Source organism: Ambystoma mexicanum, chromosome 1q (genome assembly GCF_040938575.1).
Source record: "Ambystoma mexicanum isolate Mex_15411 chromosome 1q, UKY_AmexF1_1, whole genome shotgun sequence".
Taxonomy (NCBI): domain Eukaryota; kingdom Metazoa; phylum Chordata; class Amphibia; order Caudata; family Ambystomatidae; genus Ambystoma; species Ambystoma mexicanum.
Window position 1 is genome coordinate 218,107,150 of NC_090922.1, and position 19,691 is coordinate 218,126,840.

General features: G+C 48.1%; 1 protein-coding gene across 1 annotated transcript in view; it reads right to left on the bottom strand.

The window, feature by feature from the left end:
• Positions 1-2,081: 2,081 nt before the first annotated feature.
• LOC138526770 (uncharacterized) overlaps positions 2,082-19,691 on the bottom strand; it is a 186,995-nt gene continuing 169,385 nt past the window's right edge. Inside the window, exon 4 of the mRNA XM_069637455.1 lies at positions 2,082-7,436. Within this exon, the coding sequence (XP_069493556.1) occupies positions 5,449-7,436 (1,988 nt within the window). The 3' untranslated portion in view covers positions 2,082-5,448. The remainder of the gene's footprint in view (positions 7,437-19,691) is intronic.

Sequence of the window (19,691 nt, forward strand, 5' to 3'; positions counted from 1 at the left end):
TTGCTGACGTATGTGGAGCCCCCGATGACCTATCAATAATGAGAAGATGGGAGAACTGTGGTGTCTACACGTGGGGGGACATGTTTGACGAAGGGCAATTCAGAGACTTTGAATCACTACAAGGAAACGAGGGGCTCGCCCCGTGCCACTACCTATGGTACCAAAAGGTTAAATCTATTGCCAAGAAGAAATGGAATGTGTGGCCTGAGGAACCCGAAACACACGCCCTGATCCAAGAGATGCACGGAGTCAGCGACGGTTGGAAACCAACATCAAGACTATATACCCAAATAAACGACCGATCGAACCCTAGAAGTACACGCTTGAAAGAGAAATGGGAATCTGACCTGGGGACCGAAATCACGGAGGGAGAATGGTCTAGAGCCCTAGCATACCCGAAGGAGATATCCAGGAACGCCAGGTTCAGGCTAATACAGCTCAATGTCTTATATAGGACCTACATGACCCCACATAGAATATCCGCCTTCAATGACAAAGTCAGCCCGATGTGCCCATGGTGCCCCTCCGACCACGCTGACATGATCCACATGTTTTGGACCTGCCCTAAATCTCAGAGACTATGGTTCGCTGCTGAACAGACGTGCAGGAAAGCTGGCCTGGGGACATATGAATGGACACCGAAAGAATGCCTCTTAGGCACCTACCCGAGGCTAAGCAAGATCAAGCACCTGATGAAACTAATGGACATAGCATGTGTACTGATAAAAAGAACGATCGCAATGGCCTGGAAATCCCCAGCAGGCCCCAGGTACGAACCTTGGATTAGGGAGATGGAAAGATGGACGATAGCAGAAACTGGAGCATGGGAGGAGGGAAGCAATCGGGGAGGCGAAGACTCGAGCTCCACACTTGAGGCCTGGAAGATCCTTCTGAGAGACATGATCTTCTCGTCGACCTATAAACCTCCCTGAATCAACCACCCACAAATGTTGCAATGGCCAAGTTTGTACACTGTCGCATCCAGCCTGCACGAGCCACCCCCCCTCCGCGTACCTCAAAGACCATTCAGAGCCCAACGGAATAGAGACAGGGGTTCACCTCCACAAGCAAAGTCCACAATAACTCGGAGACCAAGAGACAGTCACTGTTATCACTTTTACTTCTTTGTTTCTTTTCCCTTTTTTTCCTCTTGTTTGTTCCGTTCACAGTTCAATATTACTCATAACTAATATGGCATAAGTGATATGCAACTCAAGATTGATACAAACCAGGAGTGTAATGGTCCGTAATATAACTGTAAATGTTAAATGCCAATAAAAACATTTCAAAATAAATAAGTGCCTCATCCAGATATTGAGAAAGGCCCTCCGTTACCCATCCTATGCCACTCCTTATTGGTCTCACTGATGGTAAAGTATCATAGTGTTTATGTATCTTGGGTAGAAAATACAGGGTGGGTATTGTGGGATCTGTGTTAGTCAAAAAAAAAAAAAAAACTTTCCTCCTCACTCAAAAACCCTTTTATCATACCATGTCTGAACTAAATTCAATAAGTCTTCCACAATTCTTTTAGTTGGATTTGATTTTAAGGGGATATAGCACTGAGGTGTATTCCAATGAGTCATGGCCATGGATATATAATCTTTATTATTCATGACCACAATGTTGCCCCCTTTGTCAGCCTCTTTAATTGTAATGGCTTTGAGCATGAAGTTCTTCTTCAGTAAGATTAAATCTGCATTTCTTTCTATTATTAGGATTGCGATCCAAATATTTATGTATATCTTTTGTAATGGCTTTGTGAAAGGTTTCAATAATGTTCTCCGTTCCCAACTGTGGTGCGAATTTAGATCTTGATTTAAGTTCTTTAATTGGTAGGTGCCTTGGTCTCACATCTAAATCTCTGCATATGGTATCAAGTCTGTAACTACTTCCTGATTCAATGTAGTTAATGTTTCCATATTAATGATATCCACAATGGAATATGTACTAAGAGTGTTTAAGGTGATCTTAGGCTTAAAAGTGTGAACTTGAGTAGCAAAGAATTTCTTCAGTTTAAGTTTTCTCAAAAATGTAAATAGGTCAATTTGGAAATTCACATAATTTGTACCCACACTTGGTGCAAAAGAAAAACCTTTATTGAGCACTGAAATTTCTGCATCTGTTAACTTTCTATCCGATATATTTGTGACCAGATCCAGTTGCGATACTTCGTATGACGTTTCTTTGTTGTTGATCTGGTCAGGATTCGTGGTCGGCCGTGATCCTCGTCGGAGCTTCCACTGCCACTTCCGCTTCCCCCCTCTCCTGCCCCTTGTCTGACACTTGGTGTTGCTGTAGAACTGCAGGAGATATTGTGAATCTGACCTGTTTGAGGTTTGCCGATTGTGCATTTCCTTTCCTGTGTCTGCGTATTTGATCTAAAAAATTCTGACCTGCTTTGAAGGCAGGTTCTGTAGTTTCCTTATCTCTGGAATCAGTGTCTTTATTTACAGAACCTGTTTCATTGGAATCTTCCTCTGATTCAGGATCCGAGCTCACAGGTGTAGTGTTCTTTGAACTAATTTTAGTTCTTGGAGTAATATTATCGTTCTTAGGCTGAAAAGCGTGGACCCGATCCTGTCTGTAGTCTTGGTCATCTCTGAAAAACTTTCAAAATGTTCTCATTTTAATTTCATCCTGATACTCACACAGAATTTCATGCATTTTTTGATAATTCTTATCTTTAGTAGTTTCTGCATTCGGCATCTTTAATTTCTTCTTTAAGTGAATACATTTGTGTTATAACCCTTTTATGCTCTCTCGTTGCAAGTGTGATAAGTAGTTTTAGCATGGTCTTGGAATTTCGATTAAGAGTCTTTTCCCACTCTCATTATTTTCAAAATTAGGAAATATTAGGATCCGTAAACCCCTTGGAATGATACTGTTTTCAAGATAATTAGCCAGGGACGCATGTTCCCAATATTTATTGATTTCTCGTTTTGATAGTCTTTCCAATTTTATGAATTTCTGTTTCAATGTTTCAGCAGTGTTATAACTACTTCTAAAGGGATGATTAGAGGTGCTCCCTCTTGGAGCACACAATGCAGTCCTATCCTCATCCCTGTTCTGTTACACATGTAATCTGCCATTGAAATTAAGTGGCATTCAGCAGCACAATACACATTGTCCACTATACAGTAATCACGCCACAATTTGGACTTTTTATCTAATCTAAGTTGAGCACGGAATTAACTAACCACCCCATTTGTTATTTACCATTTACAGAGCTTTGTGGGAGGCTTTGTGGGAGGCTCTATGGGAGTGGTATCACCCGCGGCCACCCGTTTTGTTTCTTTACCTATACTATTGTTCCTTGCCAATACAAGAGTGGTAACTAGCGCACTGTCTACACACAACCCCATACTTCATTATTACAATTGTGGTCTAGTATCCAGTCAAGTGTACGTCCTAGAGCATGTGTGGGCTCCAGTATTTTTTTAAAAAAATTCTTTTTTAGAGAATTTGAGGGCAGAGGTTGCATTGTCTAGGATGTGGCGTCTCTGTCCAGGGAGTCGGTGTAGCCGAGATTGAAGTCACCCAGAGCAATGGCTTTATTGTTAGCTTTCAGATTGCTGAGGAGTAGTTGTGCAAGGTCATCCTGGAATGTAGTGGGGGGGCCAGGAGGGCGCTAGAGAATGTGCATTGTGATAGTGGAGGTGGGTCCAAGGGAGAGCTTGACTGAGAGACCGGCAATTCGGGAGGGGGGGGTGGAGGCCAAGTCGGAGATGTCAAAGTTGTCTTTGTATATGAGGGCGACCCCGCCGCCTTTGGAGAGTAGGGTCAGCGGCGTCATGGAGCCAGGTATCAGTGACGGCTAGTATGTCAAGGTTGTTGACTACTATGAGATCAAGGATGTCGGTGCGTGGGTGACAAGTGATCATGCATTAATCAGCGCACATAGTATTCTGGGAGGGGGTTGGCGGGTGAGGGTGGCAATGGGATGTTTCTTGCAACTGGAGTGGGAGCAGACACCCTGAGTACTGAGGTTTGAGTACCGTTCTATACTTACAAGGGACGCTTTAAAACCGGTCCAGAACTACGTTGTCAAGCTAGTCGTCATCTTTTCATGGGTCTGGGTCTCGTCAGGCTAGATCTCTGTCCCTTCCATCGCTGACCTGGAGAAGGGGAGAACAACTACATCTAGCTAACCACTCAGTCATGTTCTCTCAGTCCAGCCTTACAATTCTTTACAGCTTTGTGGCCCTTTGGATTATTCAAGCAGGGGAAACATACAGTGCCTCATTCTAATTAAGGGCTTGAGAAGAGCACCCAACCCTAAAGGCAGGCCCACACAGGTGCATCATACTAAATGTTTTGCCCGCGTTCTATGTCCAATTATATAATAAAGCCTGGATGGCAGGAGTCAGTGCCAATACATCAAGCACCTGCATAAATAAGACAAGGACTCTTCCCTGGTGCGCAGTGTGCGCTGTGATGAAAAGGGATAAGGATGTGCAGCACCATGCCCCTGCGAATTACATAACTCCTAACTGTACAAGCTAACCACCATGTTTTAATGTGCCAGCGCACACACCTTATTGCAACATTGTGCACGAATTAGGACATGGTAAATGCCCTGAAAAGATATGGTCTCCCAAAATGGCATTACAGGCAAGAAACTGCACACTTTCAGCCATCAATGATTATGTGTTCAATTGTGAGTTAGCATCACTCTACTTCACTATACCACTTCGCAGAGACTAGTGGATGATTTCACTATAATGGTCCTTTAATCACTGGGAAAGTGCAAGTTAAAGTCACATGCATAGGTGCCATAGACAACATATGCCGAGTAATCAAGAAGGAAACGACCGAGGGCAAATCACCACAACCAAAACAATGCCATCTTAATGTAAGTGGTGGAAAAGGTCAGTGGAGCACTGAAATGCAAAAACGACGTTGACATCAGCTATTGTACAAGCCCAGCCCACCGTAGCATTATCAGTAAAACCTGCACCTAAACAAAGTGCAACATAGTAGAAATTGCATAGGCATCAAAACAAAGGCCCTCTTTAAAAAATTTCAGCAGCTGCCACAAATGCATTGGTCCAAAAGTGCAAAGCTAAAGTTGAAGCAATAAACATCTTTTCATAAAAAAGTTCTTATTTTAAATGTGCTCTCGCTACACAAGTCAAGTCTAGTGTTCATGCGATTATAGATACATTTGGTTGTTTGGGGTTAAAGGGTTCACATTTTGTTTCGAGAGAAGCTAAAAGGCTATCAAGCAGAAGTTCACATGGAAATTCTCGATAAAGTCAAATATGTTTCTCGTATTAAAAGTTGGCTTGCATTTTCAGTATAAATGGTCTCTGAATCTAAAAAAAAAACATCTGAAGAATTAAGCGGATAGTGATGCCCATTTTGAAGCTCCCCTTTGGCTTATTTCTTATGAAAGGTGCTTTGGGTAAGGTGCGGGCAAAGGGGCTTCTCGGGTTCAGATTAAAATCAGAGTATTCTACAAGGCTGAGAGTGAGCACCGACAACTGGGTCAGAAAGTTCAGTAGATGCAATAGGCATACCACCATCAGTTATTGCAACCAAACAGGACAGGTCCCCAGTGCTGTTCACGTCAAGATCTTCAGAAGAGTCCTCACAGGAGGATGATTCACAGTCCAAAGTAGGCTCCACCACGGATCTAGAACCAAGATCCTCCTTCGGGAAATGGAGAACAGTTTCTGAGCTCACATCCTCTGCTTTAGATGGGGAAGACCGGGGTAATGGAGACCGTCTTGGTTTATTTGCGAGATCCTTTGGGGTTGTAGAGTTTGTTCCTTTGGAATGTTTGCATACAGATCCTTTGGCATTCTGATCCTTGCTAGCCAATGATTCAGTACTACGAAGGGAGCAAGTTGCTGATTTACATGTGGGATGAACAACAGGTAGTTGATTCGTAGAACCTGGTTGATTGAGGGTTTTTTGATTAGCCTTTTCAGGCCGAAGAATGCCTACTTGTGGGTCACATGTGGGATGCACCTTAACATTTGATTTCTCCAAAGAAGTTTTACCAAGGTGGCCTGGTAGCTCAAGGCCTTCTGCCTTTGCCAATTTATTGTTCAATGACAACGTAATATCGCCACCAGCTGTGGTGCCCGCCGCAGTCTTCATACTTGGAAGGTCATTCAAACTCTCACTAAGCGAGCTTCGGCTGCTAGGATCAATTACTGCACAGAGTTTATTCTGGGTCAACACAAGTGTGTCAGATTCAACAACTGTGTCAGAGTCAGTAGTATCCCTGATGATTCTAGAATGAGATTTATTTTTTGAGGACTTGCAAAGGGATCTTTCTGGCTCTGAGTCACATGTGGAATGCAGACATGTTGAAAAACCTGGTTTCTTTCTGACAGAATCACTTGGGGAGAAGGCTGGGGTTCGACCCACTATTTTAGATGATGCTTTCAGGGGTTTCAACGTTTCTACTGAGTCAAATATGGGACCCACCATAATTTTCTTGTGGATAGAATCTTCTTGTTTAAGATCCAGCAGTTTAGAGGATTCAGTGGAAAGTAAGCAATGCACTTCTGAGGAACCTGTGGCATCCAACACCGTTCCAGAACTTGGTTTCTTATTAGGGTCTGCAGGAAGGGACAATTCAGGGTTGGGATCCTCCGATTTAGGTAACTTGCAAAATGGCAACACCAATTGAACTGGTGGCAGTGGTTTGGACTGGTCCAAGGAAATATTCAGGGTCTCCTGGGCACTAGCTTCCTTTTCTTCAGGCAGGTGTTTTTGTGGTCTGATTTCAGCAGCACCTTGCTCTGAAGACTGCGGAATAAACGTGACTTTGAACTGTGTTGTGTCACCATTGCTTGCTGCATAGAATGCACCACTCTGTTGATCGACACCATGCTGAAGTTGTTGTGCAGAGTTCATTGTGATGTTCTGACATCCGGGAGAAACACCAGTAACCATTAAGGGGTTATACCTGGGTGGATGGATTAAAGAATATGCAGCAAAAGCTGGCGGCTGAGAGTACGCTTGTCCGACTACAAACTGTGCCGGAATCTTTGGACATCTTTGAAACATAAATTGCTGAGATGGCACCGGTAGATGAAAACCGTGGCGCACAGGAACACCAACTCCTGGAAAGGTGCCTTGGAGAAGAGGCCTTGCGACCCTAGGCACATGTAGTGGGAACTGAGGAAAACAAACAGGAGGATATGGCGAGTACACAGGGGCAGAAGGGTTAAAATCATAGTTTGGATTTAAACATGGAGCTTCATGATAAGTAGGTAGAGGAGGAAAGGGAGGTGCCACATTTGATGGTGGTAAAGTTTGAGGTACAAATAAAGTTGGGAAAACTCCACTTGTATCCTTGTGCTGAGCAGAAGTAAGCGCTGGATTCAGGTTAGCAGTGCTCTTGTCATCTTTGTTAATATCACCACCAGCTCCATCTTGCTTCAACGTAGAAGGATCTTCTTCCTTAAGGGAAAATACTAGAATGAAAAGATGACAATTAACTTGCAGACAAATACTGCCACATTAACTTTACATGAATATTGCACAAGGTAACAATGTTACAAACATCTGTAATATCATATCCCAGAGCTCTGTCCCCTGTACTGGTTACCAACCCCTTGAATAATGGTCTATTTTAGTGGGACAGAGGGAAACATTATACAATGGATGAGTTGCACTATTTTACCCAGAAGGTTCCTTGCCAGAAAAACAGTGTAAAATACTCTCTAGCCTGAAGACACAGCAGGAGCAAACTGGTCTTAACAGTAGTAACTAGCTAGCATAGATTACAGCTCTGGTAAGGGACAAGTTACTTACCTGTAACTGTTCTCCAGCATGGGTCTGGCATGGATTTACATGCTTATGAATATTCCCTGTCAGGCCGGGAATCCTCGATAAAAGAAAATAACAGTTTAACACTTGCAAACGGCCTTTCTCCTACAAACCAATCACGGAGCTCTGGGTCATACTGCCCCCAGCCAATGACTGCCCTTTCCCTAAACCCCTCTTCTGACAGCCATCTTCAGATTTGGTATTGCATAAAGTGGCATTATGATCAAGAAGAGCTGCAGGGGACAGGGGAGGGTGGGGGGGGGGGGAGAAGGGAAGATTTGCAGGTGAATCCATGCTGGAAAACAACAGTTACAGGTAAGTACCTTGTTCCTTCACCAGAATGTGGTCTGGCATAGATTCACATGCTCATGAATAAAGAATACATAGCAGTACATACACAACCACGGGAGGTGGCAAGGCTCAACAGAAGCAATTACTCTTACCTACGGAACAGGCTCACCTTCAAACTAACAGGTTGCGCAGCAATGTTTGCCCGACCCTGGACTCCTCTCTAGAATCCCTGTCGACGCAGTAGGATCTCCTGAAGGTGTGCGTAGACCTCCATGTAGCAGCCCTGACGATTGTCCAGCAGGGGTACACCAGACAGGAACGCTGTCATCGCAGCAATCACTCTGGTAGAATGGGCTCTCGGACGGCTGGGCAGCGGTCGGTTTGCCAACTGGCGAGTGCGCGATACAGTTGGAGAGCAACCTGGAAATGGAAGCCTTGGACCAAGCTTTCCCATGGTTCACGTAAAGTTGAGACGTCTCCCGGAAACTCTTTGTGCCTGCCACAGAGAACTTCATAGCATGCGCCACATCCAACGAGTGCAAAGTCCTTTCTGCCGGCGACGAAGGCACTGGAAAAAACACAGGCAACACTAAAGGATCGTCGAGGTGGAATTTCGACGGAACCTTCGGCATGATGGAGGGGGTGCGTCCGCAGCACCACCCTCGTCTCGTGAAAGTCAGATAAGGCTGCTTGCGGGACAGGGCCTGGATCTCACCTACCCTCCTGGCAGAGGGGATGGCCACGAAAAAAGCAGTTTTCCCATGAAAGTAACTTGAGAGGGGCTTGATGCATAGGCTCGAAGGGGGCTGCCCCATGAGCCTCATCAGTACCACGTCGAGTTCCCACGCTGGGGTGGGCGCCTTCACCGGCGGGAACGATCTGAACAGTCCTTTGAGGGACTCCTTGATTAGACAGCAAGACCAAAGAGAAGTCTGTGCTGGAGACCTGGTGTAGTGAGAGATAGCCACCAGATGCACATTGATGGAGGCGTGCGCCAGCTCTGCCTAGGCCAAAGACAACAAGTGCAGAAGAATCTGAGGGGCCGTGGCCCTCATAGGGTTGATCTTCTGCATCCGGTACCACATCGCAAAACGTTTCCACTTGTGCCGGTAGCACTTAAGAGTCGACGACGCTCTGGCAAGGACCTCGCTGCAGTCCGCCCGCAGCTCGTACCCTCCGAACTTAAGGTTGCAGAAGCCAAACCTTCAGGTTCAGCGATCCTAGGTCGTGGTGCAGGATTGCGCCTCCTTGGCGAGTATATTTGCGACCACTGGTAGCTTGACTGGAGGCAACGTTAACAGGCTGAGAAGGTCCGCATACCAAATCTGCCTCGCCCATGCCGGGGCGACGAGGATCATCTTGCACCCACACCGTTTGAGTTCAATTATGACTCGCAGCAGGAGTGGCAACGGAGGGAACACATACAGAAACAGGCTTTCCCATGGGAAGGAGCACGCGTCTCCCATACTCCTCGGCTGGTGAAACCTGCTGGCGAATCTCAGGCATTTGGAGTTTGTTGCAAACAGGTCGATCTGGGGTCTGCCTTATCAGAGGAAGAGACTGTCCACTTAATTCTGCTGCAGCTCCCACTCATGGCAAGAGCGTAGTTCCCTGCTGAGGGAATTGGTGATGTTCGTGACTCCCGGCAGGTGAAAAGGAATGAGGAACACCCCTGTGCCACAATTCCTGCCCCTCTCTGGAGAGCGCTGGGACATGGTGCCCCCCTGCTTCCTGATGTAGAACATCGTGGTGGTATTGTCCGTGAAGACCCTCACCACCTTGCCCTTGAGGGACGGAAGGAATGACTTGAGGGTCCAGAACACTGCCTGCAGCTCCAAGACATGGTTGTGGAGATCCTTCGCCTCCGGTAACCGACTCCCCAGCATTCCAGGGACGCATCCGTGATGACCGTCTTTGTAAGGGTGGGGGCTTTGGAAGTCTGTTGGAGCGCATGCCCCAGCACCTTATTGCTCGGCAGAACTCCTCGTCGAGCACAATCCTGTCAGCGAAGCTTCTGGACACCTGGACCCACCGAGCATCCAGGAACTCCTGAAGGGGCCGCATCCGTAACCTGCAGAGTCTGATCAGGTAGATGCATGACAACATCATGCCGAGCAGAGACTTCATGGTCCGTACCGTGGCGATCTACTGTGCCAACAGCCATTGCAACGTACCTAGAATGGCCGCTATACTCTCCTCCGAGGGGACCGCCAGGCAGGAGACTGTTGATCATGGACCCCAGGAACAGCAGGTCCTGCGATGGAATCAAGCAGGAGTTTGTATATTCACTGAGAACCCCAGATCCGTCAGCAGCCAGACGGTCCTGTCCATGTGTGTGTGACAGCGCTCTCCCTAGACTTGGCCCGGATGAGCCAGTGGGCGAGGTACAGGTACACATGTATCCCTTGCAGACGTAGATGGGCCGCCACTGGTCACCAACTTCAGTCCAAAGGGGAGGGCTTTGAATTGGTAGTGTTGTCCTTGTATGGCAAAGCTCTGGAACTTCCGATGCTTCTCGTGGATGTGGAAGTAAGCGTTCTCTGGATCCAGCGACGTCAGCAAATTCCCTTCCTCCAGTCGGCTGAGCACATGCTGCAGTGTGACCATCCTGAATTTTTGGGACTTTAGGTACTTGTTTAGACTCTGTAGGTCGAGAATGGGCCTCCAGCCCCCGGCCTTTATTACTAAGAAGTATTTGGAGTAGACTCCGGAGCCCCGGAGTCGCCTTGGAACCGGCTGCATCGCCCCTTTTTGTAGCATGGCCCGTACTTCCTGCAGGAGCTGAGGGATGTGCTGCTCCTGCCGGGCCACCGACGAAATCTGCTGGAGCACTAGCGTGTGTCCGTGGTCGAGAGGGTCCAGCACTTATCGGTCGGTGGAGATATTCTCGCACTCGCTGATGAAGCCTGCCAGCCGGCCTCCCACCGGTGTGCATGGGTGGGGGCCCGACGTCCTGGCCGTTTCAATCCTGCTTCGGGGCCTGCATGCCACCTTGGGAGCGACGATGATGGCGGCCACTTCCAAACGTCTTGGAACGACTCCTGTAGCCCTTCTGGGTCATGGAACGGGGTAGGGTTGGCGGTACAAGGACTATCCTACGCCAATATCCTTCGACAATCTTCCAGATTTGCCTCCTGAGGCGCGAATGGAAAGCCAATGTTGCTGCAGCATGCCTAGGGCCCAGGCCGTCTCACTGTCCGTCTTGATAGCCTGTAATGACTCGTCAACGGCCTTTCCAAAGAGATTGTCTCAGTCGAAAGGCATGTCTGAACTTGCTGCCAAAAATTGGTGGCTTTCAACCAGCCACGATGATGTGGGCAGATACCATTCCCCATAGGTCTGAAACCCTGTGTCCGCGATATCCAGGGCCACAGTGATGGCATGGTCCGACACCACCTCGCCCTACTGAAGAATTTCCAGCGCCTCGACCCGCTTGTCGTCAGGGAGAAATTCCAGCAGCGGGGCCATCTTGTACCACAACTCTGTCGTACCGGGCCAGGATTGCAAGAGCATTCGCCGCCTTGACCGTTGTTACCGCCGAGTAAATCACCTTGCTACCTGTGGCGTCTAACTTCTTCCCATCGCTGTCCGGGGGAACGGGAGCCAAAGAGGACGGGGGAACGGGAGCCAAAGAGGATGGATTTGATGACTTCTTCCTTGTAGCTGCCGAGACCACCAAGTCAGGGGGGATGGCTGCGATCGCAGGCACTTGGGTGCAGACTCCGGCACCCAGTATTTCTTTTGCAGCCTGTCTCTTTTCGCTGGGGCTGAGGCGGTATTCCTCAGGAGCACCCAGCCCTCATCCCAGACGTTGTCCAGGAGAGGCACTGCCAGATGTCTTCCTCTTCACCTCCCGGCACTGGTAAAGGAAACCCTCCTTCTTGGTCTCCTCTGGCGTCAGCTGGAAGAGCTCAGACGTGCAGGCGACCATGGTGTGGAATGGCGCAGTTGTCCGTTCCAGTGTCCCTGTGGGGATCAGGGGGGGGGGGGGACCTGTGAGGCGGTTGATGGGGCGGCGTGCGATGCCGTTTCCTCTTCTTCGCCAGGGGCCCGGTACCACTGAGGCCAGCACAGGAGGTGCCATCGGCATCCTCCTCTGGATCTCCGACACAAGCATGTGGAGCGTTGATAATGTGTCAAGCGACGCGTCCCTGAACGATTTCACCGTCCTCCAGGATCGTGTCAACGGACGCCATGTCCTCTTCGTCAGAAGAAATATCCATGCCCTGGAGCACCATAGAGGCCTCCACTGCCCACCCTTTCTTGCGCGCTGAGGGGTCAGAGCCGGGCTCAGGGCTGGCATTCTCTTCTCTGGTGTTTTCTACACCGCTTGGCCGGAACCTCCCACCTGGGAGGAAGGGCCACTCTGGGCATCGTAAAGGTCCCCTGGACTGAATCAGCCCCTTTCGCCTTAGAGAGGGCAGCGGCCGCCAGCTTGCTTCTCAAGGATGACTTCTCCTGGGCCTTCAGGGACAGGTCGGTCACCTTACCCGGAGCGTTTGCTTTCACCGGCTTCTCCCGCAGCTTCCCGGGTTTAGCCGACTTCCTCTTCGAGGAGGAGCTGGAGCAATGTCTTGAGATGGAAGCAGATGCGACAACGAGTGAGCCCTGCTCATCGCGGGACCTGCTTGCCTGGCGACCCCAACAGAAATGGACTTGCAGTGCTTGGCCTTGTCTTGGGCCCCACGGATGGAGCGCCCTCAAAGGACTTAGAAACCCACTCCTCGGACCGGCCGGTCCTGGGTGAGGCATGCCCCTGCTTGCCACACAGGGTGGAGGCCTTGCCATTGTGCCACGTGGCCAATCTGCTGTGCCAAACCTTCATGGTGAGTTTGGTGAATCCCAGGCAAATTTCACAATCTGCCTCCTTGTGATCCGGATGGAGACAGAGGCACTGATAGGGCTTGTCCTCTACAAACACATTCCTCAATAAGCAGCTAGAGCAGAGCTTGAAGAGAGAACCTCCGTCCTTCTCCTCTGACATGGTCCGGTGTTGGTGTAGGCCCGATGGCCTTCTGGAGTCTTTGATGAAAACTCAACGATTCTTGCCCTTGAGGGGCAATGAAAGACGCCGACAAATGGATCCCTGCTTGCGGGTCAAAGGAACAAAAGAGCACACAGGCTCTATTAGACGAAAATCTAACTTTTTACTGAAAAAGCGCAAAAAAAAGTAGCTAAACTCACAGAGCAAAACACGAGGACTCCCGACACTTGAACATGCAGTAAACATCTGGAGATGACTGCCAGAGGAGGGGCTTAGAGAGCGGGCAGTCATAGGCTGGGGGGGGGGGGCAGTATGACCCCAGAGCTCAGTGATTGGTTTATAGGAGAAAGACTAAGTGAAAGTGAAACTGTTTTTTCCTTTACCGAGGATTCCTGGCTGGACGACGGGGAATATTCATGAGCATGTGAATCCATGCCAAGCCCCATGCTGGAGAATCATCGTTATTGATAACATCTTTCTCCCATTCACTCTATTATAACAGTTAGTTACATTTGTATCTATGTATGCGTTTAAGAAACTTGACATATGCAGTGCTGTGGTCACTAAGCACTTGTTCATCTTGTGGACTTTTGTCAATGTGGAATGGGCCTGATGCAGATGAACCCCCATGATGGTCGAATAGGTTAGTTCATATGGCAATTAAAGAACAGCAACTAATGGAACATGGTGCCTCTACTAATGGTTCCAGTGTTCTACACTTTGGTTCCATAGCCTGCGAAAAAGGAATACTTAGACATGTCCTTTCTAAGCAAAGAGGCATTGTGTGGCCTCTCCTAATCTCACAATCGGTTGCCATGAGCTTCAGGGCAGCTCATTAAACAAAAGGCAGCTGTGCTAGATGAAGGAAATGGCGGAATAACACAATTTTCAATTTTTTCCACATATGGCCAGATAAAACCCCCCCCGAGGCCTGCCTGGAAACCAATGGGGATATCTACAGCAAAGTGGAATGCTGGATACCTTGGAGTAACCCACATAATGCAGTCTTTCCATCATGTATCGCTGAAACATGTTGTAGCGGACTGGTCAAAGGTTGGCCCCTGAAATGGCAGAATTAAAGTTGCACATACAAGACATCCCTGTGGCTCTTTCTACAGACAGTTGGGAGTCTGGCCTTGTAGGCCAGGTACACTCCCAAGCCAGGGGAGGATCCACACACTACTCTCCTCCATTGTAGTCGCTTGTCAGAGTCACAGTGAAGCCTCCATACCCTCTCCCAAATGTGGGACAACCATTATCAGGCCACGACCTATGACAATCTATTACAACAACCCACCCTTGGTCATAGGAATCTTGATGAGACACCTAATGACCTACAGCTCCAGAGTACCACAACACACACTTTTCAGGGATTCTACGAGTTCCAGGAACACTTTCTGGTCTGTGGACAAGTGTGCAGTATTTACAGACCCTTTCAAGTCTGAGGGCTCATGGAAAATGTTTGCAATCTGGGGCTCGTGAGAAACCAAAGGGTGTCTCACATGCTGATCCCCGGGGATCTCTCAGGTGTCCAGGGCTCTGCCATCGCCTTTGGAGCTAGACCCTGGGGGTGGACCAGTGCGGGAGGATCAGCTAGGGTAGGGGTCTTCGGGGAGAAGAGATGGGACAGCACATGGTGAGACGTGGTATTCCTCCCTTTCCTGTACCCATGATCCCTCCTATTGCATAGGATTCTCCGATGTCCCAACCCCCCCTTCCCTCCCTTTTCTACACAAACACTGGGCCGAGGAGGAGGGCGACAGAGTAACAACGCTAACTCTTACATATCGGATTGGACATGTCCCACTAATTGGGTCATGCAAAGTCAGGCACTTGACTCTAAGTGCATACATCTGATACCAATTAGCTCTCCTCACACGGATAAAAGGCGGAACATAGAGACACTCTGAGCAAGGTGGAACACAAGTAAGAGCAGAGCTTCCGGGGCGAAGGCGAACCTACTGTAGCAGAGCAACAGACTGAGGGACGAGAGCCACAGGTGGAGAACCCCAGCAGTTACATGTAGGAGGTTGTTGCCTCCAAACAAAAGACACATGGAGAAGGCCAAAGCCCAAACAAGAAGGCTGCATTGTGTTTCAAGGATGCCAGCGACCCTCCTTGACTCGCAAACTGGAAGACAGTAAAAACAAAAGAAATGCACACAGCTGGTGAATTGGCAAGCGACATGAGATCGGTGTGTGCTTAAGAAAGATTGACGTGGCAACAAGGATACACACGTGTGGGTGAGAGGCAAAAGAAAGGCAGACCTGTGAATGAACCTAGTACCCATAGCTGTAAAGTCAGCGATACTGAGTAATGGAGTCGTCTGGCGAAAGGAAGTAGCCCACTCGAAAGTCTACGTGAAAGGTGAAATGTTTGCAGCGACAAAGTGGATGAACTGTAAAAGCAAGGTGATGAAAATTAACCCAGAGAGAAGGGAAAAGTAAAAAGGTGAACGTTGAACTTTGATGCACAAGACAGTGAACTACCCAGACCAGGAAGCACTATGGCAAATAACAGCGCGAGTTGAAAGCTGGAAAGTTGAAGTGGTGCTGCCGAAGTCTGTAGAAAAAACCATGCACATTCGAAAGTCTTCGACATCAGGAAACGGTCTGAGCCCGACTGAGGGAGACCGGAAGTGTAACAAGTTAGGGGAAGGGAACCCGAAAAGGAGGCGAATTAAGCTTTGGCAAGGGAACCCCTGCAAGTGTTTTGCTTTAAGAGGTCTGAACCCCACTGAGGGAGACCAACATGAATTTTATGGTGAGCTGTGTTTTGGAAATTGGAAACTAAGACTGGCATTGATCTATGTTTTGAACTGCCTTGTGTTAAGAATCTGAGCCAGAGTGTGTCTTCATGCCTACAGGGACCGCTTTATTCCGTGCTGTCTAACGTGGGGAGGAGAGCTGACTCAGCCACATGTATCCTTTATATTTGAATACAGACTTTCCTTTACATACATATTCTCCTTTTCACACTTTTATTTACTAGATATAGGGCAGGCATTAGGTTTTGTTAGTATAGGCCATTTTGATTTGACAGACTCAACTAGGAATAATTAATAAATTGATGGTCAAGACTATGCCCATTTTAGCTATAGGGCAAAGTAGAAGTTTCTCCAACCCCATTGAACCTTCAATAAAGGTTCTACAAATTGTTCCTTTTGTGTAAGTGTCATACTTGTGATATCATGCCTCCCTTTTTTTGTAAAGCCTACAGAGAACATGAAAACGGCAATATAAACCCCAAAAGAACTCACACAGTAACATTACGTGCCGGACAAATAACTACAGGCTGTCACCAGGCAAGGAGAGCGCTCCTTGGCTCCAACCTAAACAAGAGCATTCATAATGGTTTCCAGCATCTACAAAGACTCCTCTGGCCCTCAGAGCCTTAATCAGACCCACTGGACTGGACATCAAAAGCCTCATGCAATCACAGCCTTAACAGATTACCATTCAGAGGTGCAGGGGAGTCAGTGGAAGTCACATTCAGGGGAAGAGGGAGAGTCTTATATAAGCTTGGTGGACTACTCTGGTAGTGTGGGTGGCAGAAGTAGGAGATATTTTTTGGGAGATTGCTAAAGGCAGGACGATGGAAGACCAGGAGGCTACAAGAGTGAAGGAGACTGGGGAGGATGAGGAGAGTAGGGGAAGAAAGTGAGAGCTAAAGGGGTGGAGAGGCAATGAGTAATATCAAAGTGGATTGGAAAAAGGAGAAAACAGACTAGGAAACAAGGAAGGGGGTAAAGTCTGGAGTGGAGTGGAAGGATGCGGTAACAGAAGTGGCCAAGCAGGAGGTCATAGCAGGAGTGAAAAGAAATGGGGTGTAAATAAAGGAGAGCGACTATAAGGAAGCAGCGGCAGGTCAGGAGATTGTCCTTTTTCCAAGCCACAACTTCTAGTCCTATCAGTTGGTGATCACAGGATTCCAGGCAAAGAAGAAGTGAAACCACCATAGTCCGGGAGAGAGAGACTCATTAATTACATCAGGGAAAGTGCTACACAGGTGGTGAGGAAGTGGCAAAGGAGGCTTGTGAGAAAGAAAGCGTGTGAGGGAGATCTGGGCTGATCAGCCACAACAGGCAAGTTTCTGTGAGCCAGGTCATCCCTAGACTGGCAGAGATGGTGGGATTAGAACGAGGAGACAAATCAGGGACATCACTACAGCGAGAAGTACAAGATCTCCGAGATTTGACCACCATTCTCTCCCTGCCAGCCACACCAAACAATAGTCCATGGGTATAGGACGTCTAGAGTGGCCACAGAGGACCATCCTGACTGTTCTTTCTTGTATGGGAAATTCCCAGTTACCCTTATATTATCTTACTGTACATAATCCCATAGATATGATATGTGGGCTTGGCATCCTTCTTGGTCCCTGCGGACCCCTGTGCGACAGTGGGAATAAAGGCAATACATGGAATCAGGACCATAATGTTCGTAAACCGATGGGATCAAGCCAGAAGGGGTTCAGAGTGACTCAATATGACCCTTGGGGCAGAGTTAACAGCATTTAAATGTGCTTTCTTTCAGACCCAATGTCTCTAGAAAGGGTTTCAAGGGGATATTTATAGGAAGAAGTAGAACAGCTTAGGATCCCACCATGGCAGCTACAGAAAGAGTGCAGAGGGTGGGTTTGAGTACCGTCATAGCAAAGGGATGAAGAGACTATTTGAAGATGGGTAATAAAGATGAAGAATTTTTATTTCAACAATAGATAACTAAGGTACTGGGTTAAACGGAGGTCACTGGATGGAATTCAACAAATCAGCACCATAGTTCTCAGACCTCCTGTCTCTCCCTTATACTCAGCCTTCCTGGCAGGAAACAAAGACACCAACAAACAAAACAAAATATCACTCATCGCCTTCTTTCTTGGCAGTTGAAGCTGCTGGATTGAATTCCTTAAATGTCAGGATGTTGCACTCCATCTTCACAGAATACTCGCATTACCACTTTTTTGCAGGATTACAGTGGGCCCTGAAGTTGTAAGGCTTAACGCCTTGACCAACGGATTGGGACCTCCTTGGATACTATTCTTCATCTAAGCTAGGATCTCTAGGTGCTCAAATCTTTACCAGCACCGCTACCCGCTCGTGTCCATTGTTGCCTCCACTTTCTTATCCACTCCCCTCCTGTGCTCTTTTTTCTGTAGTTCACTCTGCCTCCTCACTCCTCCTTTTGGCCTTTCACCGCTCCTTCTGACTGCACCTCTTCACCTTTCTCACCTCCATTCATCCTCTCTGAAGTTCTCCCCTCATTTTCCATTCTGATCCTCCTTTGCCTCTGTGCCCTCTTTTCTGAACCTTTCTTTAAGCTCAGACAGGACTCACAATCAGTAGAACAAGAAGCAATTGTTCAAAATATACTTTTGCAGCAAGATCTTGATCTCTGTAAACACCCATACGAGTAGGACCGAGGCCACTTATGTCCAGTACAGCAGGTATTTTTTGCTGGAGGCACGGGCTGTGTACTACATGAATAAAGTCAGGCTCCTATTCTCAGCAGTCCATGGTATTTCCTCTTGCTAATTCACCGGCTGTGCTTTTAAGGAGCATACTCACGCCCCCATGATCCCATAAGGGCTTCCATCTGTGATGACCCAGAAGGTATTCTCCCTATATAATTCGGTACTGAGCTGAAGGAGAGGACTGTAAAACCATGGTCAGGATTGTTCCACTAATTGGGGTCAGGTAAAGGACGTACACCTGCAGCCAGTTGAAAGGCTACAGGTGTATATAAAAAGAGAACCCAGCAAATGTCTGAAGATCTGTCCGGGGTGAGGACTGCCGGGGGCGAGAGCTGCCTGGAAGAAAAGTGGCAACCCGGTACGTAGTAGGCTGGAGAGGTGTGTCGGAAGGTCGCCGAGTGCTTCATGAGAGCAATAAGGACGCCGCAGCCTGAGCAGACTGAGAAGGTCGGGAGCCCTGCAGAATCCAGTGCTGTGTGGCCCCCCGCCGAAGCAGGGGGACACAGACACCAGAGAGCCGTTAAAAGCAGCAGGAAGGTTCGGAAGCAATGAGTGCTGCTCGTCGGAGCTGCCGGCAAGTGAACGAGAAGCCGCAGAGGAGAAAGCTAGAATCACCGGGAGGAGCTGCAGGAGACCGGCGAGCGACAGAAATTAAATAGTCACACCAGGGCGCTCCAGGGGCTGGGCTTGGGCACAAGGAGATGCCGAGCAGACTAAAACTCATGGTATGAGGTTCGGGAGACCTTAGGAACGTTTTGTGAATGCCGAACAAGCTGCATTGCGAGAATTTGGGGGTATCGTGTCTGTGTATGCCCTTCCGCACATGGTACTAGACTTCTTAGATGGCCTTCAATCAGCTCTCTTGAATAATCAAGCAGACACTTGGGTCCTCGTGGCGAGTTTGATGTTCTGATAAACCCACTTACAGATCGGACCCACCTCAGACAGAAATCCAAACACTCTCTCAGTAGCACTTGGTCTGGGGGATGCATGGAGAACACTGCACAGCCAGGAACAGGGCATCTCCTTCCTCTCGGGAGTGCATGGATCTATGTCCAGACTTCATTATTTTCTCATCCCAAGGTGATCTGCATAGGCTCACGTCAGCTACATTCCTGGCCTGGGGTATATCAGATCACTCTCCACTTTAGAG